Source organism: Oncorhynchus clarkii, chromosome 12, assembly GCF_045791955.1.
Source record: "Oncorhynchus clarkii lewisi isolate Uvic-CL-2024 chromosome 12, UVic_Ocla_1.0, whole genome shotgun sequence".
NCBI classification, from domain to species: Eukaryota; Metazoa; Chordata; class Actinopteri; order Salmoniformes; family Salmonidae; genus Oncorhynchus; species Oncorhynchus clarkii.
The window spans coordinates 101,501,490-101,528,659 of NC_092158.1; the positions used below are offsets into that span (position 1 = coordinate 101,501,490).

Consider the following 27,170-nt stretch of genomic DNA (forward strand, 5'->3'; position numbering starts at 1 on the left):
TTTTTTTTTTTTTTTCTCCTTCAATAAGGGACGACCTTTGTATCGTTACAGCTGATTTGACTAGAACTTCAAATGGATCCTTTTCTCCGTTGTGAATGAGAAACCACTTCTTTACAGCTGATTTGACTAGAACTTCAAATGGATCCTTTTCTCCGTTGTGAATGAGAAACCACTTCTTTACAGCTGATTTGACTAGAACTTCAAATGGATCCTTTTCTCCGTTGTGAATGAGAAACCACTTCTTCAAGGTCGCCTGCAGCCTTGATTCCAATACACCTTTTTATACAGAGCAACGTATGACAGTTCAGATGGGGACGACTAGACATGGTGACGCAGAAAACACATTACCTGGATCCAGTAGCAAATTAATGTTTTAATGAATGTGTTAAATAAATAAATTGCTTTTCTATCTTGTTAGAGGTTACCAGGGGTCGGGGGTCAATCACTTTTCTATCTTGTTAGAGGGTACCAGGGGTCGGGGGTCAAAATCACTTTTCTATCATGTTAGAGGGTACCAGGGGTCGGGGGTCAAAATCACTTTTCTATCATGTTAGAGGTTACCAGGGGTCGGGGGTCAAAATCACTTTTTAAATTCCAGTCAATTGAGAATGTTCACTGACATTCCAGTTCCAACTGTCATCAATGCCTTTCAATAAAGAACATTTGGAATTCGGTTTACTTAGTGAATTGAAATGGAGCTCCACCCTGATCGCTATATTACTGTGTATACTGATAGGTGTACTACGTACGCTGGACAACCCTTTTCCCCAACCAATGGTAGAACTGTTGTGGCGCCCTCTGCTGTTTAATGGAAGTAGTGCAGTCTAATGTCCTCAACTTCACAACTTCACACACCCGGGTCGTGTTCATCAGTAGCACACCTTAGCGGGGGAAAAAAACGCTTTACACAAACGGAACACGAGCGTTTTCTTATTAGACATGTTCAGGTAGTCTCTCCTCGTTTCAGCCTGTTTGATTCCTAATGAATACGACCCTGTTCATTCTGTTTGATTCCTGATGAATCACCTGTTCTGTGGTGTATTCATTCTGTTTGATTGCTAATGAATCACCTGTTCTGTGGTGTATTCATTCTGTTTGATTCCTAATGAATCACCTGTTCTGTGGTGTATTCATTCTGTTTGATTCCTAATGAATCACCTGTTCTGTGGTGTATTCATTCTGTTTGATTCCTAATGAATATGACCCTGTTCTGTGGTGTATTCATTCTGTTTGATTCCTAATGAATATGACCCTGTTCTGTTGTATATTCATTTGTGCACACTAGGAAACCGTAGCAAAGTGTTTTTGCAACAGAAAATGCTTTGTAATGAAATTGAGTGTTTCCTTCTGGATAAGTTCAGGTAGTCCTTCACTGTTTGGTGCCTAATGAATACGGCCGTGTCTAGTTTCCTGCGTCTGGTTTAGTTTGAATACGACCATGTCCTGTTTCCTGCGTCTGGTTTAGTTTGAATACGACCATGTCCTGTTTCCTGTTTCCTGCGTCTGGTTTAGTTTGAATACGACCATGTCCTGTTTCCTGCGTCTGGTTTAGTTTGAATACGACCATGTCCTGTTTCCTGTTTCCTGTATCTGGTTTAGTTTGAATACGACCATGTCCTGTTTCCTGGTTTAGTTTGAATACGACCATGTCCTGTTTCCTGTATCTGGTTTAGTTTGAATACGACCATGTCCTGTTTCCTGTTTCCTGGTTTAGTTTGAATACAACCATGTCCTGTTTCCTGTTTCCTGGTTTAGTTTGAATACAACCATGTCCTGTTTCCTGGTTTAGTTTGAATACGACCACGTCCTGTTTCCTGTTTCCTGTATCTGGCTTAGTTTGAATACAACCATGTCCTGTTTCCTGTTTCCTGGTTTAGTTTGAATACGACCATGTCCTGTTTCCTGTTTCCTGCGTCTGGTTTAGTTTGTGATTTCCTACATCCGGTACCTTACTTGTGTTGATTTCAGAACGTCTTCACAGCTCCTGTTCCTCTGGTTTATAATCATCACATGTTATCATCAGACATACATTCTCTCTCTCTCACACACACACAAACACACACACACAAGCCCCAATGTTAAACGTTTGTACCAACAGCTCAGATGAAAATAAATGAATTTACAATGTCATGCTGTGGGGTCCCTTGATTGAGTGTTTTGTTTGTTAGGGCACGTTAGTGTTTTGTTTGTTAGGACACGTTAGTGTTTTGTTTGTTAGGACACGTTAGTGTTTTGTTTGTTGGGACACGTTAGTGTTTTGTTTGTTAGGGCATGTTGGAGTGTTTTGTTTGTTAGGACACGTTAGTGTTTTGTTTGTTGGGACACGTTAGTGTTTTGTTTGTTAGGACACGTTAGTGTTTTGTTTGTTGGGGCACGTTAGTGTTTTGTTTGTTAGGACACGTTAGTGCTTTGTTTGTTAGGACACGTTAGTGTTTTGTTTGTTAGGGCATGTTGGAGTGTTTTGTTTTTTGGGACACGTTAGTGTTTTGTTTGTTAGGACACGTTAGTGTTTTGTTTGTTAGGACACGTTGGAGTGTTTGTTGGGACACGTTAGTGTTTTGTTTGTTAGGACACGTTAGGGTTTTGTTTGTTGGGACACGTTAGTGTTTTGTTTGTTGGGACACGTTAGTGTTTTGTTTGTTAGGACACGTTAGTGTTGTTTGTTAGGGCATGTTGGAGTGTTTTGTTTGTTGGGACACGTTAGTGCTTTGTTTGTTAGGACACGTTAGTGTTTTGTTTGTTAGGGCACGTTAGTGTTTTGTACAGATATCATGCTTGCAAACCAATTCTAGAGTTCACAACCCATATTAATATTAGATTGCCTTTTTTAAAATAAATAATGTCTTGTTACATTTAACAATGTTATGAAGGTAATTTCCTTAGTAGTTGATGTCAGAGGTCAGTATGTGGGGGAAGTGGGTGTTCAGGATGATAGATGAGTTTCCCCTCTAGTAATTACCAGGAGGAACTCGACCAATGGCCTGGCAATCTGTTCCTAGATCTTTCGGTAAAAGTCAATCCTTTACTGTAAAGTCATGTTGCGTTGACTTTTGCACTTGGAGACAATTGTTTTTGTCGTCCTAACGTGCCGCATGGAGAGCTGGACGATCAATATCGAGTGCTACTAAAATCGTGTATCTCCGTTGTGGAGGTTTTAGATTCAGATCTCTTCGGGTTACGCTCACGAGGAGCCTACTCCACGATGACGTCATCGCTAGATGGGTCCCGCCCATCGGGACTCGCACTGAAACGCACGGAGAAACAAACCCAGCTTCACTGCTGTCGTGTACTTCACACGTCCTGTCTATTCTCCCAAATAACTATTTTGTTGTGAGAAAAGGTTACGAATTGATTGATTCCAATCTCAGACTGCAGGGAGTCCGTTTTTATCCATTACCTGCTGCTCGACCTCAAAAGGAAAGTGTTTTTGTTTCCTCCACGGAAAAGTTCGGAAAAGGTGAGTGGTGACGCGCTTCACTTCAGAGCCTTGCGCAAACATGATTGATTCATTAACGCCATTCATATAATGCGTACAGCATTTATATCGTACAGCATTTATAAACAGTTACGCTATTAGCCTACATTATTGACACAGTCGAATGAAAATCAGTGCAGTCGCTCGATACAATCAAAATAACTGTAGTTGGCTGTTTTACTATAGCTGTTTCATAATTAAATCTAAATCATACCCATTCATGATTAACTGATGACGATTCAAAACGAAGTGAAGCATATTTGTATTTATTTAAATATTTGTAGTTGGAAGTTAGGGCGGGAGTGGGTTGCGTGGGGGCGAGGTAGTTTAGGGGGGAGGGGGTTTGCGTGCGTGTTAAGAGTCAAAGACTGGTGTAAATCACAGTTTTCTTCTGTTCAGGGTTGTCAGTATGAATGGTTCTAGAAGGCTAGTGTTCTGTTGTCAATATGAATGGTTCTAGAAGGCTAGTGTTCTGTTGTCAATATGAATGGTTCTAGAAGGCTAGTGTTCTGTTGTCAATATGAATGGTTCTAGAAGGCTAGTGTTCTGTTGTCAATATGAATGGTTCTAGAAGGCTAGTGTTCTGTTGTCAATATGAATGGTTCTAGAAGGCTAGTGTTTTGTTGTCAATATGAATGGTTCTAGAAGGCTAGTGTTCTGTTGTCAATATGAATGGTTCTAGAAGGCTAGTGTTCTGTAGACTAGTGTTCTGTGCTAATGGTCCCTAGTGGGCAATAAAACGAAAGTAGGAGGACAGAGAGGGGGATATTAGGAGGAGAGAGACAGAGAGGGAGGATATTAGGAGGAGAGAGACAGAGAGGGGGGATATTAGGAGGAGAGAGACAGAGAGGGAGGATATTAGGAGGAGAGAGACAGAGAGGGAGGATATTAGGAGGAGAGAGACAGAGGGAGGATATTAGGAGGAGAGAGACAGAGAGGGAGGATATTAGGAGGAGAGAGACAGAGAGGGAGGATATTAGGAGGAGAGAGACCGAGAGGGAGTATATTGGGAGGAGAGAGACAGAGAGGGAGGATATTGGGAGGAGAGAGACAGAGAGGGAGGATATTAGGAGGAGAGAGACAGAGAGGGAGGAGAGAGACCGAGAGGGAGTATATTGGGAGGAGAGAGACAGAGAGGGAGGATATTGGGAGGAGAGAGACAGACAGGGAGGATATTAGGAGGAGAGAGAGAGAGGGAGGATATTAGGAGGAGAGAGACAGAGAGGGAGGATATTAGGAGGAGAGAGACAGAGAGGGAGGATATTAGGAGGAGAGAGACAGAGAGGGAGGATATTAGGAGGAGAGAGACAGAGAGGGAGGATATTAGGAGGAGAGAGACCACTCCAAGGTCTGGGAATGGGGAAGTAGATGTTTGTCTACCACTCCAAGGTCTGGGAATGGGGAAGTAGATGTGTGTCTACCACTCCAAGGTCTGGGAATGGGGAAGTAGATGTGTGTCTACCACTCCAAGGTCTGGGAATGGGGAAGTAGATGTGTGTGTGTGGGAAGGTCTAAGCATCATAGAAATTGTGTTACTAGATCCGTACAGTAAATCCTCAGTGTTTCTCCGGGTAAATGTGTACAGTCCTGTGTGTGTGCCCTAAATGGCACCCTGATCCCTCCATAGTGCCCTCTGGACTGGAGCCGTATGGGCCCTGGTCAAGTAGTGTAAAACAGAGAGAATAGGCTGCTATTTAGGACACAGTCCTGGGAACCTTGCCTTTGTACAGTATTATGACTGCTCACTCACACTGTGTGTGTGTGTGTGTGTGTGTGTGTGTGACACCCTTGCTGTATTATCATATCATTTCAGCTGTTTGTGAATGTGATATTAGGAACCATAATGTTTAGAAGGATCTTGACAGAGTAGAAGTGTTTTTTTATTAAAGATATTGAGGTACAATGTGGACGGACGGAAGACAGACAGACAGAGAGAGACATGAAGTCAGACAGACAGACAGAGACATGAAGTCAGACAGACAGGCAGAGACATGAAGTCAGACAGACAGACAGACAGAGACATGAAGTCAGACAGACAGAGACATGAAGTCAGACAGACAGAGACATGAAGTCAGACAGACAGACAGAGACATGAAGTCAGACAGACAGACAGAGACATGAAGTCAGACAGACAGACAGAGAGACATGAAGTCAGACAGACAGACAGAGACATGAAGACAGACAGACAGACAGAGACATGAAGTCAGACAGACAGACAGAGACATGAAGTCAGACAGACAGACAGAGAGACATGAAGTCAGACAGACAGAGAGACATGAAGTCAGACAGACAGAGAGACATGAAGTCAGACAGACAGAGAGACAGACATGAAGTCAGACAGACAGAGAGACATGAAGTCAGACAGACAGAGAGACATTAAGTCAGACAGACAGAGAGACATGAAGTCAGACAGACAGAGAGACAGACATGAAGTCAGACAGACAGAGAGACATGAAGTCAGACAGACAGAGAGACATGAAGTCAGACAGACAGAGAGACAGACAGACAGACAGACAGAGACATGAAGTCAGACAGACAGACAGAGAGACATGAAGTCAGACAGACAGACAGACAGACAGACAGACAGACAGACAGAGACATGAAGTCAGACAGACAGACAGAGAGACATGAAGTCAGACAGACAGACAGACAGACACATGAAGTCAGACAGACAGAGAGACATGAAGTCAGACAGACAGAGAGACATGAAGTCAGACAGACAGAGAGACATGAAGTCAGACAGACAGAGAGACATGAAGTCAGACAGACAGAGAGACATGAAGTCAGACAGACAGACAGAGACATGAAGTCAGACAGACAGAGAGACATGAAGTCAGACAGACAGAGAGACATGAAGTCAGACAGACAGACAGAGAGACATGAAGTCAGACAGACAGAGAGACATGAAGTCAGACAGACAGTGTTAGTGTCTTTTTTGTGTTTTCTTAGAGAGCACTATGAGTTTGCTACTTCCCTCCAGACTCCCGCTGTGTGTGTTGTTGAAGAAGCACAAAGACATAGACACATTAGCTGTTACCCTCTCTGTTGTTGACCAGGCTCAAAGACATAGACACATTAGCTGTTACCCTCTCTGTTGTTGACCAGGCACATAGACATAGACACATTAGCTGTTACCCTCTCTGTTGTTGACCAGGCACATAGACATAGACACATTAGCTGTTACCCTCTCTGTTGTTGACCAGGCTCAAAGACATAGACACATTAGCTGTTACCCTCTCTGTTGTTGACCAGGCACATAGACATAGACACATTAGCTGTTACCCTCTCTGTTGTTGACCAGGCACATAGACATAGACACATTAGCTGTTACCCTCTCTGTTATTGACCAGGCACAAAGACATAGACACATTAGCTGTTACCTCTCTGTTGTTGAACAGACACATTAGCTGTTAGCCTCTCTGTTGTTGAACAGACACATTAGCTGTTAGCCTCTCTGTTGTTGAACAGACACATTAGCTGTTAGCCTCTCTGTTGTTGAACAGACACATTAGCTGTTAGCCTCTCTGTTGTTGAACAGACACATTAGCTGTTAGCCTCTCTGTTGTTGAACAGACACATTAGCTGTTAGCCTCTCTGTTGTTGACCAGACACATTAGCTGTTAGCCTCTCTGTTGTTGACCAGACACATTAGCTGTTAGCCTCTCTGTTGTTGACCAGACACATTAGCTGTTAGCCTCTGTTGTTGAACAGACACATTAGCTGTTAGCCTCTCTGTTGTTGAACACATTAGCTGTTAGCCTCTGTTGTTGAACAGACACATTAGCGGTTAGCCTCTCTGTTGTAGAACAGACACATTAGCTGTTAGCCTCTGTTGTTGAACAGACACATTAGCTGTTAGCCTCTCTGTTGTTGAACAGACACATTAGCTGTTAGCCTCTCTGTTGTTGAACAGACACATTAGCTGTTAGCCTCTCTGTTGTTGACCAGGCACATAGACATAGACACATTAGCTGTTAGCCTCTAGCTCCTGTCAGCCTGGCGATAGTGTTATGAAACTATTATCTATAGAGATGCATGAAATATTGTGAACATATCGGTATCGGACGATATTAGCTAAAAAAATGCCAACGTCGGTACATTGACGGCCCGGACGACGCTGGGCCAATTGTGCGCCGCCCTATGGGACTCCCAATCACGTCCGGATGTGATACAGCTTAGATTCGAACCGGGGACTGTAGTGACGCCTCTTGCTGCACGGAGATGCAGTGCCTTAGACCTCTGTGTACATGCTAACTATTTAACTGTTCTAGAATGCTTAATATATACACAGGGTACCAGTACAGAGTCAATGATAACTTGGTTATATACACGGGGTACCAGTACAGAGTCAATGATAACTTGGTTATATACACAGGGTACCAGTACAGAGTCAATGATAACTTATATACACAGGGTACCAGTACATTGTCAATGATAACTTATATACACAGGGTACCAGTACAGAGTCAATGATAACTTGGTTATATACACAAGGTACCAGTACAGAGTCAATGATAACTTGGTTATATACACAGGGTACCAGTACAGAGTCAATGATAACTTGGTTATATACACGGGGTACCAGTACTGAGTCAATGATAACTTGGTTATATACACGGGGTACCAGTACTGAGTCAATGATAACTTGGTTATATACACAGGGTACCAGTACAGAGTCAATGATAACTTGGTTATATACACAGGGTACCAGTACAGAGTCAATGATAACTTGGTTATATACACAGGGTACCAGTACAGAGTCAATGATGACTTGGTTATATACACGGGGTACCAGTACAGAGTCAATGATGACTTGGTTATATACACGGGGTACCAGTACTGAGTCAATGATAACTTGGTTATATACACGGGGTACCGGTACTGAGTCAATGATAACTTGGTTATATACACAGGGTACCAGTACCTAGTCAATGATAACTTGGTTATATACACGGGGTAGCAGTAGCGAGTCAATGATAACTTGGTTATATACACGGGGTGCCAGTACCCAGTCAATGATAACTTGGTTATATACACAGGGTACCAGTACCTAGTCAATGATAACTTGTTTATATACACGGGGTACCAGTAGCGAGTCAATGATAACTTGGTTATATACACAGGGTACCAGTACAGAGTCAATGATAACTTGGTTATATACACAGGGTACCAGTGAGTCTCTAAGAGCTGTGCGTCTTTCTGGGTTAGTCTCTAAGAGCTGTGTGTCTTTCTGGGTGAGTCTCTAAGAGCTGTGAGTGTTTCTGTGTGAGTCTAAGAGCTTTGAGTCTTTCTGGGTTAGTCTCTAAGAGCTGTGAGTCTTTCTGGGTTAGTCTCTAAGAGCTGTGAGTGTTTCTGGGTGAGTCTCTAAGAGCTGTGAGTGTTTCTGGGTGAGTCTCTAAGAGCTTTGCACAGCTGGATTGTACACTTTTTGCACATTATTATAAAAACAAATCTTCAAGCTCTGTCAAGTTGGTTGTTGATCATTGCTAGACAGCCATTTTCAAGTCTTGCTCATACATTTTCAAACAGATTTTAAGTCAAAACTGTAACTCGGCCACTCAGGAACATTCACTGTCTTCTTGGTAAACAACTCCAGTGTATATTTGGCCTTGTGTTTTAGGTAATTGTCCAGCTGAAAGGTGAATTCCTCTCCCATCTCTCTGGTGGAAACCAGACTGAACCAGGTTTCCCTCTAAGATTTTGCCGGCGCTTAACTCTGTTCAGTTTATTTTTGTCCTCAGAATAAGAAGTGGTACTCGGTGATGTTTTGGATTTGCTACAAACACAACACGTTGTAATCAGGACGTAACGTACAGTTCTTTGCCACATTATTTGCAGTTTTACTTTAGTACTTTGTTGCAAACAGGATGTATGTTATGGAATATTGTTATTCTGTAAAGGCTTCCCTTCTTTTCACTCTGTCAATTAGGTTAGTATTGTGGAGTAACTACAATGTTGTTGATCCATCCTCAGTTTTCTCCTGTCACAGCCATTAAACTCTGTAACTGTTTTAAAGTCACCATTGGCATCATGGTGAAATCACTGAGTGGTTTCCTTCCTCTCCGGCATCTGAGTTAGGAGGGACGCCTGTATCTTTGTAGTGTCTGGGTGTATTGGTACACTATCCGAAGTGTAATTAATAACTTCACCATGCTCAAAGGGGTTTTTAATAACTGTCTTGTTTTGCAAGGCATTGGAAAACCTCCCTGGTCTTTGTGGTTGAATCTGTGTTTGTAATTCACTGCTTGACTGAGGGACCTTACTGATAGTTGTATACTGGGGTACAGAGATGATGTAATCATTAAAACATGATGTTAAACACTATTATTGCACACATAGTGAGTCCATGCAACTTATTATGTCACTTGTTGCGCAAATGTTTACTCCTGAACTTATTTAGGCGTTTCCATAACAACGGGGTTGAATACTTATTGACTCAAGACATTTATGCATTTATTTGTTAACATTTCTGTCTGACCTGGCCTGGTTTAGAGGTCCTGGATGGCAGTCTGTCTGACACCGCCTGGTATAGAGGTCCTGGATGGCAGTCTGTCTGACCCGGCCTGGTATAGAGGTCCTGGATGGCAGTCTGTCTGACACCGCCTGGTATAGAGGTCCTGGATGGCAGTCTGTCTGACACCGCCTGGTATAGAGGTCCTGGATGGCAGTCTGTCTGACCCGGCCTGGTATAGAGGTCCTGGATGGCAGTCTGTCTGACACCACCTGGTATAGAGGTCCTGGATGGCAGTCTGTCTGACACCGCCTGGTATAGAGGTCCTGGATGGCAGTCTGTCTGACCCGGCCTGGTATAGAGGTCCTGGATGGCAGTCTGTCTGACACCACCTGGTATAGAGGTCCTGGATGGCAGTTTGTCTGACCCGGCCTGGTATAGAGGTCCTGGATGGCAGTCTGTCTGACCCGGCTTGGTATAGAGGTCCTGGATGGCAGTCTGTCTGACCCGGCCTGGTATAGAGGTCCTGGATGGCAGTCTGTCTGACCCGGCCTGGTATAGAGGTCCTGGATGGCAGTCTGTCTGACCCGGCCTGGTATAGAGGTCCTGGATGGCAGTCTGTCTGACACCGCCTGGTATAGAGGTCCTGGATGGCAGTCTGTCTGACACCGCCTGGAATAGAGGTCCTGGATGGCAGTCTGTCTGACACCGCCTGGTATAGAGGTCCTGGATGGCAGTCTGTCTGACACGGCCTGGTATAGAGGTCCTGGATGGCAGTCTGTCTGACCCGGCCTGGTATAGAGGTCCTGGATGGCAGTCTGTCTGACACGGCCTGGTATAGAGGTCCTGGATGGCAGTCTGTTTGACACCGCCTGGTATAGAGGTCCTGGATGGCAGTCTGTCTGACACCGCCTGGTATAGAGGTCCTGGATGGCAGTCTGTCTGACCCGGCCTGGTATAGAGGTCCTGGATGCCAGTCTGTCTGACCCGGCCTGGTATAGAGGTCCTGGATGGCAGTCTGTCTGACACCGTCTGGTATAGAGGTCCTGGACGGCAGTCTGTCTGACTACTGCTGTACAACTTCCACCGCTCCTTGCTTCACACCTTGCAGGAAGAGTAGAACTAAATAGAACAGAAGGACATTTCTCAGTTTAGTTTTGTTAAAGGTATTTCATCTCTGGTGACTGGGCAGGAAGAGACTTGGGCACTTCCTGATTGATGTTTTCCAGGAAGCGCCAGTCCTGTTCCTGGTTTCCTCCCTGAGGATGGTGTGGGAAGGAAGGATAGGGGTGAGGAGAAGGGGAGAAGGGGAGGGGGGAGGAGCTGTGTCTCTACCCAGGCTGTGTGTGTGTGTTCTAAGACGATCCTTAACTATTTAGAGTTAATGCCTAAACTTCACCCTAAACACAAAATGTGATGTTTTGAACGACTTCTAAATGTTACGTTTGAGAAATATGGATAAACGTGAGACTGAGACAGCTGATTGGACAAACACAGACCAGAAAGAAATGGAAGGATTCAGTGTTCACTACTAGAACCAGCTGAATCTCCTCTGTTACGTCAACCTGTTGATGTGGTCACTACTAGAACCAGCTGAATCTCCTCTGTTATGTCAACCTGTTGATGTGTTCACTACTAGAACCAGCTGAATCTCCTCTGTTATGTCAACCTGTTGATGTGGTCACTACTAGAACCAGCTGAATCTCCTCCGTTACGTCAACCTGTTGATGTGTTCACTACTAGAACCAGCTGAATCTCCTCCGTTATGTCAACCTGTTGATGTGTTCACTACTAGAACCAGCTGAATCTCCTCCGTTATGTCAACCTGTTGATGTGGTCACTACTAGAACCAGCTGAATCTCCTCCGTTATGTCAACCTGTTGATGTGTTCACTACTAGAACCAGCTGAATCTCCTCCGTTATGTCAACCTGTTGATGTGTTCACTACTAGAACCAGCTGAATCTCCTCCGTTATGTCAACCTGTTGATGTGGTAACTACTAGAACCAGCTGAATCTCCTCTGTTATGTCAACCTGTTGATGTGTTCACTACTAGAACCAGCTGAATCTCCTCTGTTATGTCAACCTGTTGATGTGTTCACTACTAGAACCAGCTGAATCTCCTCTGTTATGTCAACCTGTTGATGTGGTCACTACTAGAACCAGCTGAATCTCCTCCGTTACGTCAACCTGTTGATGTGTTCACTACTAGAACCAGCTGAATCTCCTCCGTTATGTCAACCTGTTGTGGTCACTACTAGAACCAGCTGAATCTCCTCTGTTACGTCAACCTGTTGATGTGGTCACTACTAGAACCAGCTGAATCTCCTCCGTTATGTCAACCTGTTGTGGTCACTACTAGAACCAGCTGAATCTCCTCTGTTACGTCAACCTGTTGATGTGGTCACTACTAGAACCAGCTGAATCTCCTCCGTTATGTCAACCTGTTGTGGTCACTACTAGAACCAGCTGAATCTCCTCTGTTACGTCAACCTGTTGATGTGGTCACTACTAGAACCAGCTGAATCTCCTCCATTATGTCAACCTGTTGATGTGTTCACTACTAGAACCAGCTGAATCTCCTCCGTTATGTCAACCTGTTGATGTGGTCACTACTAGAACCAGCTGAATCTCCTCCTTTATGTCAACCTGTTGATGTGTTCACTACTAGAACCAGCTGAATCTCCTCCGTTATGTCAACCTGTTGATGTGGTCACTACTAGAACCAGCTGAATCTCCTCCGTTATGTCAACCTGTTGATGTGTTCACTACTAGAACCAGCTGAATCTCCTCTGTTATGTCAACCTGTTGATGTGTTCACTACTAGAACCAGCTTAATCTCCTCCGTTATGTCAACCTGTTGATGTGTTCACTACTAGAACCAGCTGAATCTCCTCCGTTATGTCAACCTGTTGATGTGTTCACTACTAGAACCAGCTGAATCTCCTCCATTATGTCAACCTGTTGATGTGTTCACTACTAGAACCAGCTGAATCTCCTCCGTTATGTCAACCTGTTGATGTGTTCACTACTAGAACCAGCTGAATCTCCTCCGTTATGTCAACCTGTTGATGTGTTCACTACTAGAACCAGCTGAATGTCCTCCGTTATGTCAACCTGTTGATGTGGTCACTACTAGAACCAGCTGAATCTCCTCCGTTATGTCAACCTGTTGATGTGTTCACTACTAGAACCAGCTGAATGTCCTCCGTTATGTCAACCTGTTGATGTGGTCACTACTAGAACCAGCTGAATCTCCTCCATTATGTCAACCACTGGTACAGACTATAATTCAGATATAGTGTCCTGCTGGTTAGTGTCTAGTCTACACTATTAAACAGGGATTCACTGGTACAGACTATAATTCAGATGTAGTGTCCTGCTGGTTAGTGTCTAGTATATTAAACAGTGATTCACACGTTGTTGACTTGTTTACATTGTGGACACACTACATAGAGTTTTAACTGTGTCTGATCCTATACAGACATGAGGGAAGGGACCGTGATGATAATCAGTGATGGTGTATGTATGTATGTGATGGTAGCAGTACTGCTAAACCTGTCTGACCGGTATTGGAGGTTATTCAGAAACAAAAAAATATAGCCCCCCCCCCCCACACACACACACACACAGATGTAGAGATCAGCATTGGTCTCTGGTGGAATATTCCATGGGTCTGATCGCTACTGAAACCAGCCTGTGTCAGCAGGTGTGTGCGTGTAAAATAGTTCCATTGTGTCCATGCAGAGCAAGGGGAACAACTACTAGAAGTGTCTGAGTGAGTGATGTTTGAAACGCTATTAGCGCGCACCCCGCTAACTAGTTAGCCATTTCACATCGGTTACACCAGCCTCATCTCGGGAGTTGATAGGCTTGAAGTCATAAACAGCGCAATGCTTGAAGCACAGCGAAGAGCTGCTGGCAAAACGCACGAAAGTGCTGTTTAAATGAATGCTTATGCGCCTGCTTCTGCCTACCACCGCTCAGTCAAATACTTGTATGCTCAGTCAGATTATATGCAACGCAGGACACGCTAGATAAACTAGTAATATCATCAACCATGTGTAGTTAACTAGTGATTCTGATTAATTGATTGATTGTTTTTATTAAGTTTAATGCTAGCTAGCAACTTACCTTGGCTTACTGCATTCTCGTTGCACTTGTGGAGAGAGGCAGGTCGTTATTGCGTTGGACTAGTTAACTGTAAGGTTGCAAGATTGGTTCCCCCGAGCTGACAAGGTGAAAATCAAGACAAGTGTGTCTTGCCTACAGTCAAGCATGGTGGTGGGAGTGTCATGGTCTGGGGCTGCATGAGTGCTGCCGGCACTGGGGAGCTACAGTTCATTGAGGGAACCACGAATGCCAACATGTACTGTGACATACTGAAGCATAGCATGATCCCCTCCCTTCGGAGACTGGGCCGCAGGGCAGTATTCCAACATGATAACGACCCCAAACACACCTCCGAGACGACCACTGCCTTGCTAAAGAAGCTGAGGGTAAAGGTGATGGACTGGCCAAACATGTCTCTAGACCTAAACCCTATTGAGCATCTGTGGGGCATCCTCAAACGAAAGGTGGAGGAGTGCAAGGTCTCTAACATCCACCAGCTCTGTGATGTCATCATGGAGGAGAGGAAGAGGACTCCAGTGGCAACCTGTGAAGCTCTGGTGAACTCCATGCCCAAGAGGGTTAAAGGCAGAGCTGGAAAATGATGGTGGCCACACAAAATATTGACACTTTGGGCCCAATATGGACATTTTCACTTAGGGGTGTACTCACTTTTGTTGCCAGCGGTTTAGACATTAATGGCTGTGTGTTGAGTTATTTTGAGGGGACAGCAAATGTACACTGTTATACAAGCTGTACACTCACTACTTTACATTGTAGCAAAGTGTCATTTCTTCAGTGTTGTCACATGAAAAGATATACTCAAATATTTACAAAAATGTGAGGGGTGTACTCACTTTTGTGATCTACTGTATATTGATTGCAATTGTTCCCGAATGAGTGAGCGTTCAAGTGTAAAGGATCAACATTTCAATTGTTATAATTATCAACTCTGTAGTGACTTCTCAGCTGACCTCCACTTCCCTTTTGTCCACCAAGCCGCCATGCCGGTTTAGCCCACTAGGGGCACATTCCCCTATCATTTCTTGTAACCATATTTCAAATCAAATCAAATCAAATTTTATTTGTCACATACACATGGTTAGCAGATGTTAATGCGAGTGTAGCGAAATGCTTGTGCTTCTAGTTCCGACAATGCAGTAATAACCAACAAGTAATCTAACTAACAATTCCAAAACTACTGTCTTGTACACAGTGTAAGGGGATAAAGAATATGTACATAAGGATATATGAATGAGTGATGGTACAGAGCAGCATAGGCAGATACAGTAGATGGTATCGAGTACAGTATATACATATGAGATGAGTATGTAAACAAAGTGGCATAGTTAAAGTGGCTAGTGATACATGTATTACATAAGGATACAGTCGATGATATAGAGTACAGTATATACGTATGCATATGAGATGAATAATGTAGGGTAAGTAACATTGTATAAGGTAGCATTGTTTAAAGTGGCTAGTGATATATTTACATCATTTCCCATCAATTCCCATTATTAAAGTGGCTGGAGTTGAGTCAGTGTCAGTGTGTTGGCAGCAGCCACTCAATGTTAGTGGTGGCTGTTTAACAGTCTGATGGCCTTGAGATAGAAGCTGTTTTTCAGTCTCTCGGTCCCAGCTTTGATGCACCTGTACTGACCTCGCCTTCTGGATGATAGCGGGGTGAACAGGCAGTGGCTCGGGTGGTTGATGTCCTTGATGATCTTTATGGCCTTCCTGTGACATCGGGTGGTGTAGGTGTCCTGGAGGGCAGGTAGTTTGCCCCCGGTGATGCGTTGTGCAGACCTCACCACCCTCTGGAGAGCCTTACGGTTGAGGGCGGAGCAGTTGCCGTACCAGGCGGTGATACAGCCCGCCAGGATGCTCTCGATTGTGCATCTGTAGAAGTTTGTGAGTGCTTTTGGTGACAAGCCGAATTTCTTCAGCCTCCTGAGGTTGAAGAGGCGCTGCTGCGCCTTCTTCACAATGCTGTCTGTGTGAGTGGACCAATTCAGTTTGTCTGTGATGTGTATGCCGAGGAACTTAAAACTTGCTACCCTCTCCACCACTGTTCCATCGACGTGGATAGGGGGGTGTTCCCTCTGCTGTTTCCTGAAGTCCACAATCATCTCCTTAGTTTTGTTGACGTTGAGTGTGAGGTTATTTTCCTGACACCACACTCCGAGGGCCCTCACCTCTTCCCTGTAGGCCGCCCGCAAACTTGATGATTGAGTTGGAGGCGTGCGTGGCCACGCAGTCGTGGGTGAACAGGGAGTACAGGAGAGGGCTCAGAACGCACCCTTGTGGGGCCCCAGTGTTGAGGATCAGCGGGGAGGAGATGTTGTTGCCTACCCTCACCACCTGGGGGCGGCCCGTCAGGAAGTCCAGTACCCAGTTGCACAGGGCGGGGTCGAGACCCAGGGTCTCGAGCTTGATGACGCGCTTGGAGGGTACTATGGTGTTGAATGCCGAGCATTCACATACTTTGTTTGTGTGTGTGTGCACTTCTGTGATTGTTTAGTTAGTTAATAAATAAATGATTTAAGACAATTGATGTATGGATGACTCATAGTGAAGACTGGGATCGTGCAGATAACCAACAATTTACGACGTTTGGAATGAGACTAACGTGAGGTAAAGTAAATAATTCATTAATTCGAAGACTAATTGATCAGATAGACAATATCTGAAAAGATTAAATTATAACTTTGTAATCTGAATATTTTCCTTGGTGCCCCGACTTCCTAGTTAATTACAGTTACGTGATTACCCCATCATGTTAAAGTTAAATAATGTTTTTAGAAGTGTTTACAAATTAGTTACAAATGTCAAGCAAAGAGGCACTGAGCTTGAAGGTAGGCCTTGAAATACATCCACATGTACACCTCCAATTGACTCAAAGGATGTCAATTAGCCTATCAGAAGCTTCTAAAGCCATGACATCATTTTCTGGAATTTTCCAAGCTGTTTAAAGGCACAGTCAACTTAGTGTATGTAAACTTCTGACCCACTGGAATTGTGATACAGTGAATTATAAGTTAACTAATCTGTCTGTAAACAATTGTTGGAAAAATGACTTGTGTCATGCACAAAGTAGATGTCCTAACCGACTTGCCAAAACTATAGTTTGTTAACAAGACATTTGTGGAGTGGTTGAAAAACACGTTTTAATGTTTCCAACCTAAGTGGATGTAAACTTCCCACTTCAACTGTATATAGTAATGTAATGTGTAGAACACATTTTATATCTGAATGTTCTGTAACATTAAACCCTCCTGAACAGGCCCCATGGGCTAGAACCTGGCAGCACTTTGATTGGTGTTGCTATGGTGAAGAGGGTTCTTAATGTCCTAGGAGGGCACTGATTGGGCGGCCAGGGTTTGGAGTGGGTGTGTTTCTGTATCTGCAGTCAGGCTAGTGCCTATGTAGCTGATTGACAGTTTTCAGTGTGAGTCTAGTAGAGTAGACTTAGCCTGGTCCCAAATCTACTGATCTATCACAGTAGAGTAGAATTAGCCGGGTCCCAGATCTACTGATCTATCACAGTAGAGTAGAAATAGCCTGGTCCCAGATCTACTGATCTATCACAGTAGAGTAGAATTAGCCTGGTCCCAGATCTACTGATCTATCACAGTAGAGTAGAAATAGCCTGGTCCCAGATCTACTGATCTATCACAGTAGAGTAGAAATAGCCTGGTCCCAGATCTACTGATCTATCACAGTAGAGTAGAATTAGCCTGGTCCCAGATCTACTGATCTATCACAGTAGAGTAGAATTAGCCTGGTCCCAAATCTACTGATCTATCACAGTAGAGTAGAATTAGCCTGGTCCCAGATCTACTGATCTATCACAGTAGAGTAGAATTAGCCTGGTCCCAGATCTACTGATCTCTCATAGTAGAGTAGAATTAACCTGGTCACGTCCCAGTTCTGTTTGTGCATCATGCTAATACTGCTTGTCATGTCTAACAGTGGCATAATGGCACAAACAGACTGGTACCCAGGCTAGGGAAGAAACCCTAGACCAAATCCATTTCCTAGACAGTGGAACAGGAAATGAAAGAGATGGATGGGCCAAGAGAAAAGAGTTAGGGGGGAAGGACAAAAATGATACAACCCTCCCTCCCTGTTATCTCTTCATATTCTCTGTAGTCACGACATCCACCTCTCCTGTCTATTGTAAACTGTTCAGAGGGTCATTTGGAACTGTGATGTCATAATCAGGTCTATTAGTATAACAACTAAACTGGGTTTCTCCTCCCTTTCTCTCCTCTCCTGTCTGCCTCTCTGTCTGTCTACTCTAGGTGGTTGTCACGACTACCCTTCCTCACACAATGTCTTCTGAAGCCACGGGCATCCAGGGGTCAGTATCCCCATGCTCTACGACCCCTCCCCTGACCTCTGGGGCCCCTGTCTCCCCGGTCTCCCCAGTCTCTCCGGTGTCCCCTGGGTCCCTGTGCCCGCCAGCCTCCCGGTACCGAGACCGTTCCCCCTCCCCCATGAGAGGTTACCTCATACCCAGCCCCCTGCCAACCAGACGTACTAGGACCTGCTCCGCGTGAGTACTGCGCGCACACACACACACACACACACCTAGTTAGTGTTATAACGGCTTAACTTATTATGTCTAGGGGTCCAAGCTGCATGGTCTGTAACCTGACTCATTAGGTCTAGGGGTCCTAGCTACATGTAACCTGACTCATTATGTCTAGGGGTCCTAGCTACATGGTCTGTAACCTGACTCATTATGTCTAGGGGTCCTATCTACATGGTCTGTAACCTGACTCATTATGTCTAGGGGTCCTAGCTACGTGTAACCTGACTCATTATGTCTAGGGGTCCTAGCTACATGGTCTGTAACCTGACTCATTATGTCTAGAGGTCCCAGTTACATGATCTGTAACCTGACTCATTATGTCTAGGGTCCTAGCTACATTGTCTGTAACCTGACTCATTATATCTAGGGGTCCTAGCTACGTGGTCTGTAACCTGACTCATTATGTCTAGGGGTCCTAGCTACATGGTCTACAATCTGACTCATTATGTCTAGGGGTCCTAGCTACATGGTCTGTAACCTGACTCATTATATCTAGGGGTTCTAGCTACATGGTCTGTAACCTGAATCATTATATCTAACTAAACTCATTATACCCAAACTAAAGACTCTAAACCAAACCAAAGGCCTCAAGGCCACCAATGAAATCCTCGAGCCTCACGGTTTTTCCAGCTGGGACACTGACTGACCATCACCTTAATTGGCTGCACCTGATGTGCCTATCACGGCTTAGCTCAGCACCTAGACCCTGTTGGTGCTGCCCCCTGGGGGCGGAGTGTGGAAGTGTTTCCTGGCAGTGGCAATGTGTTGACTAACTGTTTGCCAACATTACCCCCGTCATAACACTGTGCCCCCTGTCATAACACTGTGCCCCCCGTCATAACACTGTGCCCCCCGTCATAACACTGTGCCCCCCGTCATAACACTGTGCCCCCCGTCATAACACTGTGCCCCCCGTCATAACACTGTGCCCCCCGTCATAACACTGTGCCCCCCGTCATAAAACTGTGCCCCCCGTCATAACACTGTGCCCCCTGTCATAACACTGTGCCCCCTGTCATAACACTGTGCCCCCTGTCATAACACTGTGCCCCGTGTCGTAACACTGTGTCCCCTGTCATAACACTGTGTCCCCTGTCATAACACTGTGCCCCCTGTCATAACACTGTGCCCCCTGTCATAACACTGTGCCCCCCGTCATAACACTGTATAATGTATCATAACACTATATAATGTATCATAACACTATATAATGTATCATAACACTATATAATGTATCAGAACACTATATAATGTATCATAACACTATGTAATGTATCACAACACTACTCCCATATCATAACACTATATAATGTATCATAACACTAACACTATATAATGTATCATAATACTATGTAATGTATCATAACACTATATAATGCATCATAACACTATATAATGCATCATAACACTATATAATGTATCATAACACTATATAATGTATCATAACACTATATAATGTATCATAACACTATATAATGTATCATAACACTATATAATGTATCATAACACTACTCCCATATCATAACACTATATAATGCATCATAACACTATATAATGCATCATAACACTATATAATGTATCATAACACTATATAATGTATCATAACACTATATAATGTATCATAACACTATATAATGTATCATAACACTATATAATGTATCATAACACTACTCCCATATCATAACACTATATAATGCATCATAACACTATATAATGTATCATAACACTATATAATGTATCATAACACTATATAATGTATCATAACACTATATAATGTATCATAACACTATATAATGTATCATAACACTATATAATGTATCATAACACTACTCCCATATCATAACACTATATAATGCATCATAACACTATATAATGCATCATAACACTATATAATGTATCATAACACTATATAATGTATCATAACACTATATAATGTATCATAACACTATGTAATGTATCACAACACTACTCCCATATCATAACACTATATAATGTATCATAACACTAACACTATATAATGTATCATAATACTATGTAATGTATCATAACACTATATAATGCATCATAACACTATATAATGCATCATAACACTATATAATGTATCATAACACTATATAATGTATCATAACACTATATAATGTATCATAACACTATATAATGTATCATAACACTACTCCCATATCATAACACTATATAATGCATCATAACACTATATAATGCATCATAACACTATATAATGCATCATAACACTATATAATGTATCATAACACTATATAATGTATCATAACACTATATAATGTATCATAACACTATATAATGTATCATAACACTACTCCCATATCATAACACTATATAATGCATCATAACACTATATAATGTATCATAACACTATATAATGTATCATAACACTATATAATGTATCATAACACTATATAATGTATCATAACACTATATAATGTATCATAACACTATATAATGTATCATAACACTACTCCCATATCATAACACTATATAATGCATCATAACACTATATAATGCATCATAACACTATATAATGTATCATAACACTATATAATGTATCATAACACTATATAATGTATCATAACACTATATAATGTATCATAACACTACTCCCATATCATAACACTATATAATGCATCATAACACTATATAATGTATCATAACACTATATAATGCATCATAACACTATATAATGTATCATAACACTATATAATGTATCATAACACTACTCCCATATCATAACACTATGTAATGTATCATAACACTATGTAATGTATCATAACACTATGTAATGTATCATAACACTATGTAATGTATCATAACACTATGTAATGTATCATAACACTATGTAATGTATCATAACACTATGTAATGTATCATAACACTACTCCCATATCATAACACTATATAATGTATCATAACACTATGTAATGTATCATAACACTACTCCCATATCATAACACTATATCATGTATCATAACACTATATAATGTATCATAACACTACTCCCATATCATAACACTATATCATGTATCATAACACTATGTCATGTATCATAACACTACTCCCATATCATAACACTATGTAATGTATCATAACACTATGTAATGTATCATAACACTATGTAATGTATCATAACACTATGTAATGTATCATAACACTATGTAATGTATCATAACACTATGTAATGTATCATAACACTACTCCCATATCATAACACTATATAATGTATCATAACACTATATAATGTATCATAACACTATATAATGTATCATAACACTACTCAAATATCATAACACTATATAATGTATCATAACATTATGTAATGTATCATAACACTACTCCCATATCATAACACTATATAATGTATCATAACACTATATAATGTGTCATACCACTACTCCCAAATCATAACATTATATAATGTATCATAACACTAAAGTGGTACTTCATTTAAAAGTTGTGATCTTATGCCTCAACTTCTGTCATTGCACCACACTACCACAAGGGGGAGTTAGAACGCTGATATATCGCTAGTCTAAACTGTGGCACAAATTGGGGGATTGTTCACACCAAGAACCACTATTTACACCATCCTTTTGTAAACGAATGGAGGTGGGAATGTTTCAGTCCGAGAGTCTCTCTCCTCTGGTGCTATAGAGTCCTGCATCAGGCAACAACAACATTCAGCTGGCGGGTGGTCCCGGAGTTGAGAGAGAACTTGGGGAAATACAATGGCTCAATTACACTTGACATGTGAAGAGAAGAGAAGGACTCCGTGTTTCAGAAACTCACTTGACATGTGGACTGACGGTTTTAGGAAAATTGGCACGGCAGCCTGTTGGTTTCTCTCCCTCTAAAAACAGAAATAAATCATAAATCGTAAATAACTACCTGTCTTTATTTACCACAGTTGGAGAGTGATAGCCCCTCTATAGAAGGGGCAGCAGCATACCACCCCGCATACCACTGCTGGCTTGCTTCTGAAGCTAATCAGGGTTGGTCCTGGGCAGTTCCTGGGTGGGAGACCAGATGCTGCTGGAAGTGGTGTTGGAGGGCCAGTAGGAGGCACTCTTTCCTCTGGTCTAAAAAAAGATCCCGGATGGGATGTTAAACGGGCTTCCTGACTCTCTGAGGTCATTAAAGATTCCATGGCACTTATTGTAAGAGTAGGGGTGTTAACCCCAGTGTCCTGGCTAAATTCCCAATCTGGCCCTCAAACCATCACGGTCACCTAATAATCCCCAGTTAACAATTGGCTCATTCACCCCCTCCTCTCCCCTGTAACTATTCCCCAGGTCGTTGCTGCACATGAGAACATGTTTTCAGTCAACTTACCTGGTAAAATAACGGATAAATAAAATCAATAAATAAATAGAAAGTGAGTTTCTGAAACACGGAGTCCTTCTCTACTGAGACTCTAGAGACTGAATGAAAGAAGGCACCGCGAGGATAGGGGAGGGGGAAAATATATTTTCAAGACCTGAGCTAGTTAATTTATTTAATTAATGAAATGTACTAGTTTATTTAGGAAATTTTAATATTCATCTAGGTTCGGCCTATTTAGTAGGCTATTTACAGCAACATCTATATTGGTCATCATAAAGCTGAGTGACTCACTCATTTCTGGCTCTGGATCAAAATAAGTACCAACATTCTGTCTGATTAACTTGGTCAAAACATTTCTATATTGAAGACTAATCTGCTCATATTGGTTGTGTTCAATTATTTGTGTAGTCGTCATGGTTACAATGAAGAATGGAAACCAAATAAATCCAATCTCGTTCATACTGAATAATTAGATGCGTGTTGCAAGGTTGTCGTTGTTCCTTTTTTTAAATGTTGCCTGCCTTTTATTTTGTGTGTGTGTCTGTGGTCGTGGTGTGTGTGTCTGCGTGTGCGTGCACGTCTGTGTGTGTGGTGTGCGTGTCTGTGTGTGTTGCGCGTGCGGTGTGTGTGTGTGTGTGGTGTGTGAGCGTGCTTGCGTGCGTGTGTGTGTGTGGTGTGCGTGTCTGTGTGTGTTGCATGTGCGTGTGTCTGTGTGGTGTGTGTGTGTGGTGTCTGTGGTGTTTGTGTGGTGTGGTGTGCTTGCGTGCTTGCGTGCTTGCGTGCGGTGTGTGTGTGTGTGTGGTGCGTGTGGTGTGGTGCGTGTGTGTGGTGTGTGTGTGTGGTGCGTGTGGTGTGGTGCGTGTGGTGTGGTGCGTGTGGTGTGTGTGCGTGTGGTGTGTGTGCGTGTGTGTGTGTGTGTGTGTGTGTGTGTCTGGTATGTGTGTCTGTGTGTGGTGCGTGTGGTGTGGTGTGTGTGTGGTGTGTGTGTGGTGTGTGTGTGTGTGGTGTGTGTGTGGTGTGTGTGTGGTGTGTCTGGTGTGTGGTGCGTGTGGTGTGTGTGTGTGTGTGTGTGTGGTGTGTGTGTGTGTGTGTGGTGTGTGTGTGTGTGTGTGTGTGCAGGGCGGAGCGGGCAGCGGAGGGCCCGTCATTCAGCGGTGTATGTAAGTGTTTCTCTCGGACTAAAGGACACGGCTTCATCACACCAGCCGACGGAGGCAGCGACATCTTTGTCCACATCTCAGAGTAAGTTTGTGGGTCACAGCCTCAACACACATTTAAAAAGATACTACCAGCTCCCACTCACCCAGTGAAGAGGACGGTGATGAGGGGCAACGGTCTGCAGTTCACTCTGCGTCCTTCCACCTTTTTCATGGCGTCATTGGTCCCTGAGGTCCTAGTGCCCGTCTTTTAGAGAGGAGATTCTCTCTCACTCTCTCCTTCAAAAGCAGGCTATTCGTGTGGTCCCCGTATCAGAAGTACAGAGTGATTGGTATAGCCGGTACTTTTAGTCATACACTCAGGGTATGTTTGTGGTCTGGCAAGTTGTGTACACGTGGTTCTAGGAGAGTTGTGTACACGTGGTGCTAGGAGAGTTGTGTACACGTGGTTCTAGGAGAGTTGTGTATACGTGGTTCTAGGGGAGTTGTGTACACGTGGTTCTAGGGGAGTTGTGTACACGTGGTTCTAGGAGAGTTGTGTACACGTGGTTCTAGGAGAGTTGTGTACACGTGGTTCTAGGAGAGTTGTGTACACGTGGTTCTAGGGGAGTTGTGTACACGTGGTTCTAGGGGAGTTGTGTACACGTGGTTCTAGGGGAGTTGTGTACGCGTGGCTCTAGGAGAGTTGTGTACGCGTGGTTCTAGGAGAGTTGTGTACACGTGGTTCTAGGAGAGTTGTGTACACGTGGTTCTAGGAGAGTTGTGTACGCGTGGTGCTAGGAGAGTTGTGTACGCGTGGTGCTAGGAGAGTTGTGTACACGTGGTGCTAGGAGAGTTGTGTACACGTGGTTCTAGGAGAGTTGTGGACACGTGGTTCTAGGAGAGTTGTGGACACGTGGTTCTAGGAGAGTTGTGTACGCGTGGTTCTAGGAGAGTTGTGTACGCGTGGTTCTAGGAGAGTTGTGTACACGTGGTTCTAGGAGAGTTGTGTACACGTGGTTCTAGGAGTGTTGTGTACACGTGGTTCTAGGAGAGTTGAGTACACGTGGTTCTAGGAGAGAAGACAGATGGAAACTGATAAAGATGAGCATGTATTCTCATCTCTCACTCCTCCCTCCTCCCTCTACAGTATCGAGGGGGAATACGTGCCAATGGAAGGAGATGAGGTGAGCTATAAGGTGTGCTCCATCCCTCCCAAGTACCAGAAGATCCAGGCGGTGGATGTCACCATCACCCACCTCAACCCAGGATCGAAGCACGAGACCTGGGGCGGGGCGCTGCTCAGTTCCTCCTGAGTCCCGGAGGTTTCTGGAGGGGAGAAATGTCAACAGGGAAAGGGTCCCCTTCTTTTTTTTTTTCCCCCGAAGGGACAAATGGGTTAATGCTTGTTGTGGGAGGGAATGGAAAGGTTGGCATTTGAATAGAGAAGACGTGTATCATTAGACGGGAAGGTTAATTCAATAAAGCTGCATCACTTCAACAAGACATTCTCTATGGTTTTTATTCGTGGTTTGAACTAATATCACTGAGATCCGCTGTTCAATTGGATTCAATTCCATAGTGCCTGTCGACCGATGCCACATTTCAAGCGTTCTGCAGCGTTTGTAGAGTTGATGCAATCTCTACCAACGTGGTAACGTTGCCTTTTTTTTAAAAGCCGCATCGTCGACAACGCCTGATCAGATCGAATCTCGGGCCTGTTTGGGAGGTGTGTTTTCAGATGGGAGGTGTGTTTTCAAATGGGAGGTGTGTTTTCAGATGGGAGGTGTGTTTTCAGATGGGAGGTGTGTTTTCAGATGGGAGGTGTGTTTTCAGATGGGAGGTGTGTTTTCAGATGGGAGGTGTGTTTTCAGATGGGAGGTGTGTTTTCAGATGGGAGGTGTGTTTTCAGATGGGAGGTGTGTTTTCAGATGGGAGGTGTGTTTTCAAATGGGAGGTGTGTTTTCAGATGGTAGGTGTGTTTTCAGATGGGAGGTGTGTTTTCAAATGGGAGGTGTGTTTTCAGATGGGAGGTGTGTTTTCAGATGGGAGGTGTGTTTTCAGATGGGAGGTATGTTTTCAGATGGGAGGTGCCTTTTCAAATGGGAGGTGCCTTTTCAAATGGGAGGTGCCTTTTCAAATGGGAGGTGTGTTTTCAGATGGGAGGTGTGTTTTCAGATGGGAGGTGTGTTTTCAAATGGGAGGTGTGTTTTCAGATGGGAGGTGTGTTTTCAGATGGGAGGTGTGTTTTCAAATGGGAGGTGTGTTTTCAGATGGGAGGTGTGTTTTCAGATGGGAGGTGTGTTTTCAGATGGGAGGTGTGTTTTCAGATGGGAGGTGCGTTTTCAGATGGGAGGTGCGTTTTCAGATGGGAGGTGCGTTTTCAGATGGGAGGTGCGTTTTCAGATGGGAGGTGCGTTTTCAGATGGGAGGTGCGTTTTCAGATGGGAGGTGTGTTTTCAGATGGGAGGTGTGTTTTCAGATGGGAGGTGGGAGGTGTGTTTTCAGGTGGGAGGTGTGTTTTCAGGTGGGAGGTGTGTTTTCAGGTGGGAGGTGTGTTTTCAGATGGGAGGTGTGTTTTCAGATGGGAGGTGTGTTTTCAGATGGGAGATGTGTTTTCAGATGGGAGGTGTGTTTTCAAATGGGAGGTGTGTTTTCAGATGGGAGGTGTGTTTTCAAATGGGAGGTGTGTTTTCAGATGGGAGGTGTGTTTTCAAATGGGAGGTGTGTTTTCAGATGGGAGGTGTGTTTTCAGATGGGAGGTGGGAGGTGTGTTTTCAAATGGGAGGTGTGTTTTCAGATGGGAGGTGTGTTTTCAGATGGGAGGTGTGTTTTCAGATGGGAGGTATTGGCAATGGAAAATATCTTCTCATGTACCAGGTATGTAAAATATCTTCTCATGTACCAGGTATGTAAAATATCTTCTCATGTACCAGGTATGTAAAATATCTTCTCATGTACCAGGTATGTAAAATATCGTCTCATGTACCAGGTATGTAAAATATCTTCTCATGTACCAGGTATGTAAAACATCTTATCATGTACCAGG

The 27,170-nt window shown here is 43.5% G+C and overlaps 2 protein-coding genes across 2 annotated transcripts in view; both read left to right on the plus strand.

Moving 5' to 3' along the window:
* LOC139421752 (NLR family CARD domain-containing protein 3-like) overlaps nucleotides 1-27,170 on the plus strand; it is a 1,082,035-nt gene that overhangs the window by 768,060 nt on the left and 286,805 nt on the right. The window lies entirely within an intron of this gene.
* On the plus strand, nucleotides 3,152-25,622 carry LOC139422516 (calcium-regulated heat stable protein 1-like). Its single transcript, XM_071173674.1, has 4 exons — nucleotides 3,152-3,457; nucleotides 18,343-18,596; nucleotides 24,105-24,227; nucleotides 25,272-25,622. Exons 2-4 carry the CDS (start codon nucleotides 18,373-18,375, stop codon nucleotides 25,435-25,437), a joined length of 513 nt encoding a protein of 170 aa, XP_071029775.1. The 5' UTR covers nucleotides 3,152-3,457; nucleotides 18,343-18,372; the 3' UTR covers nucleotides 25,438-25,622.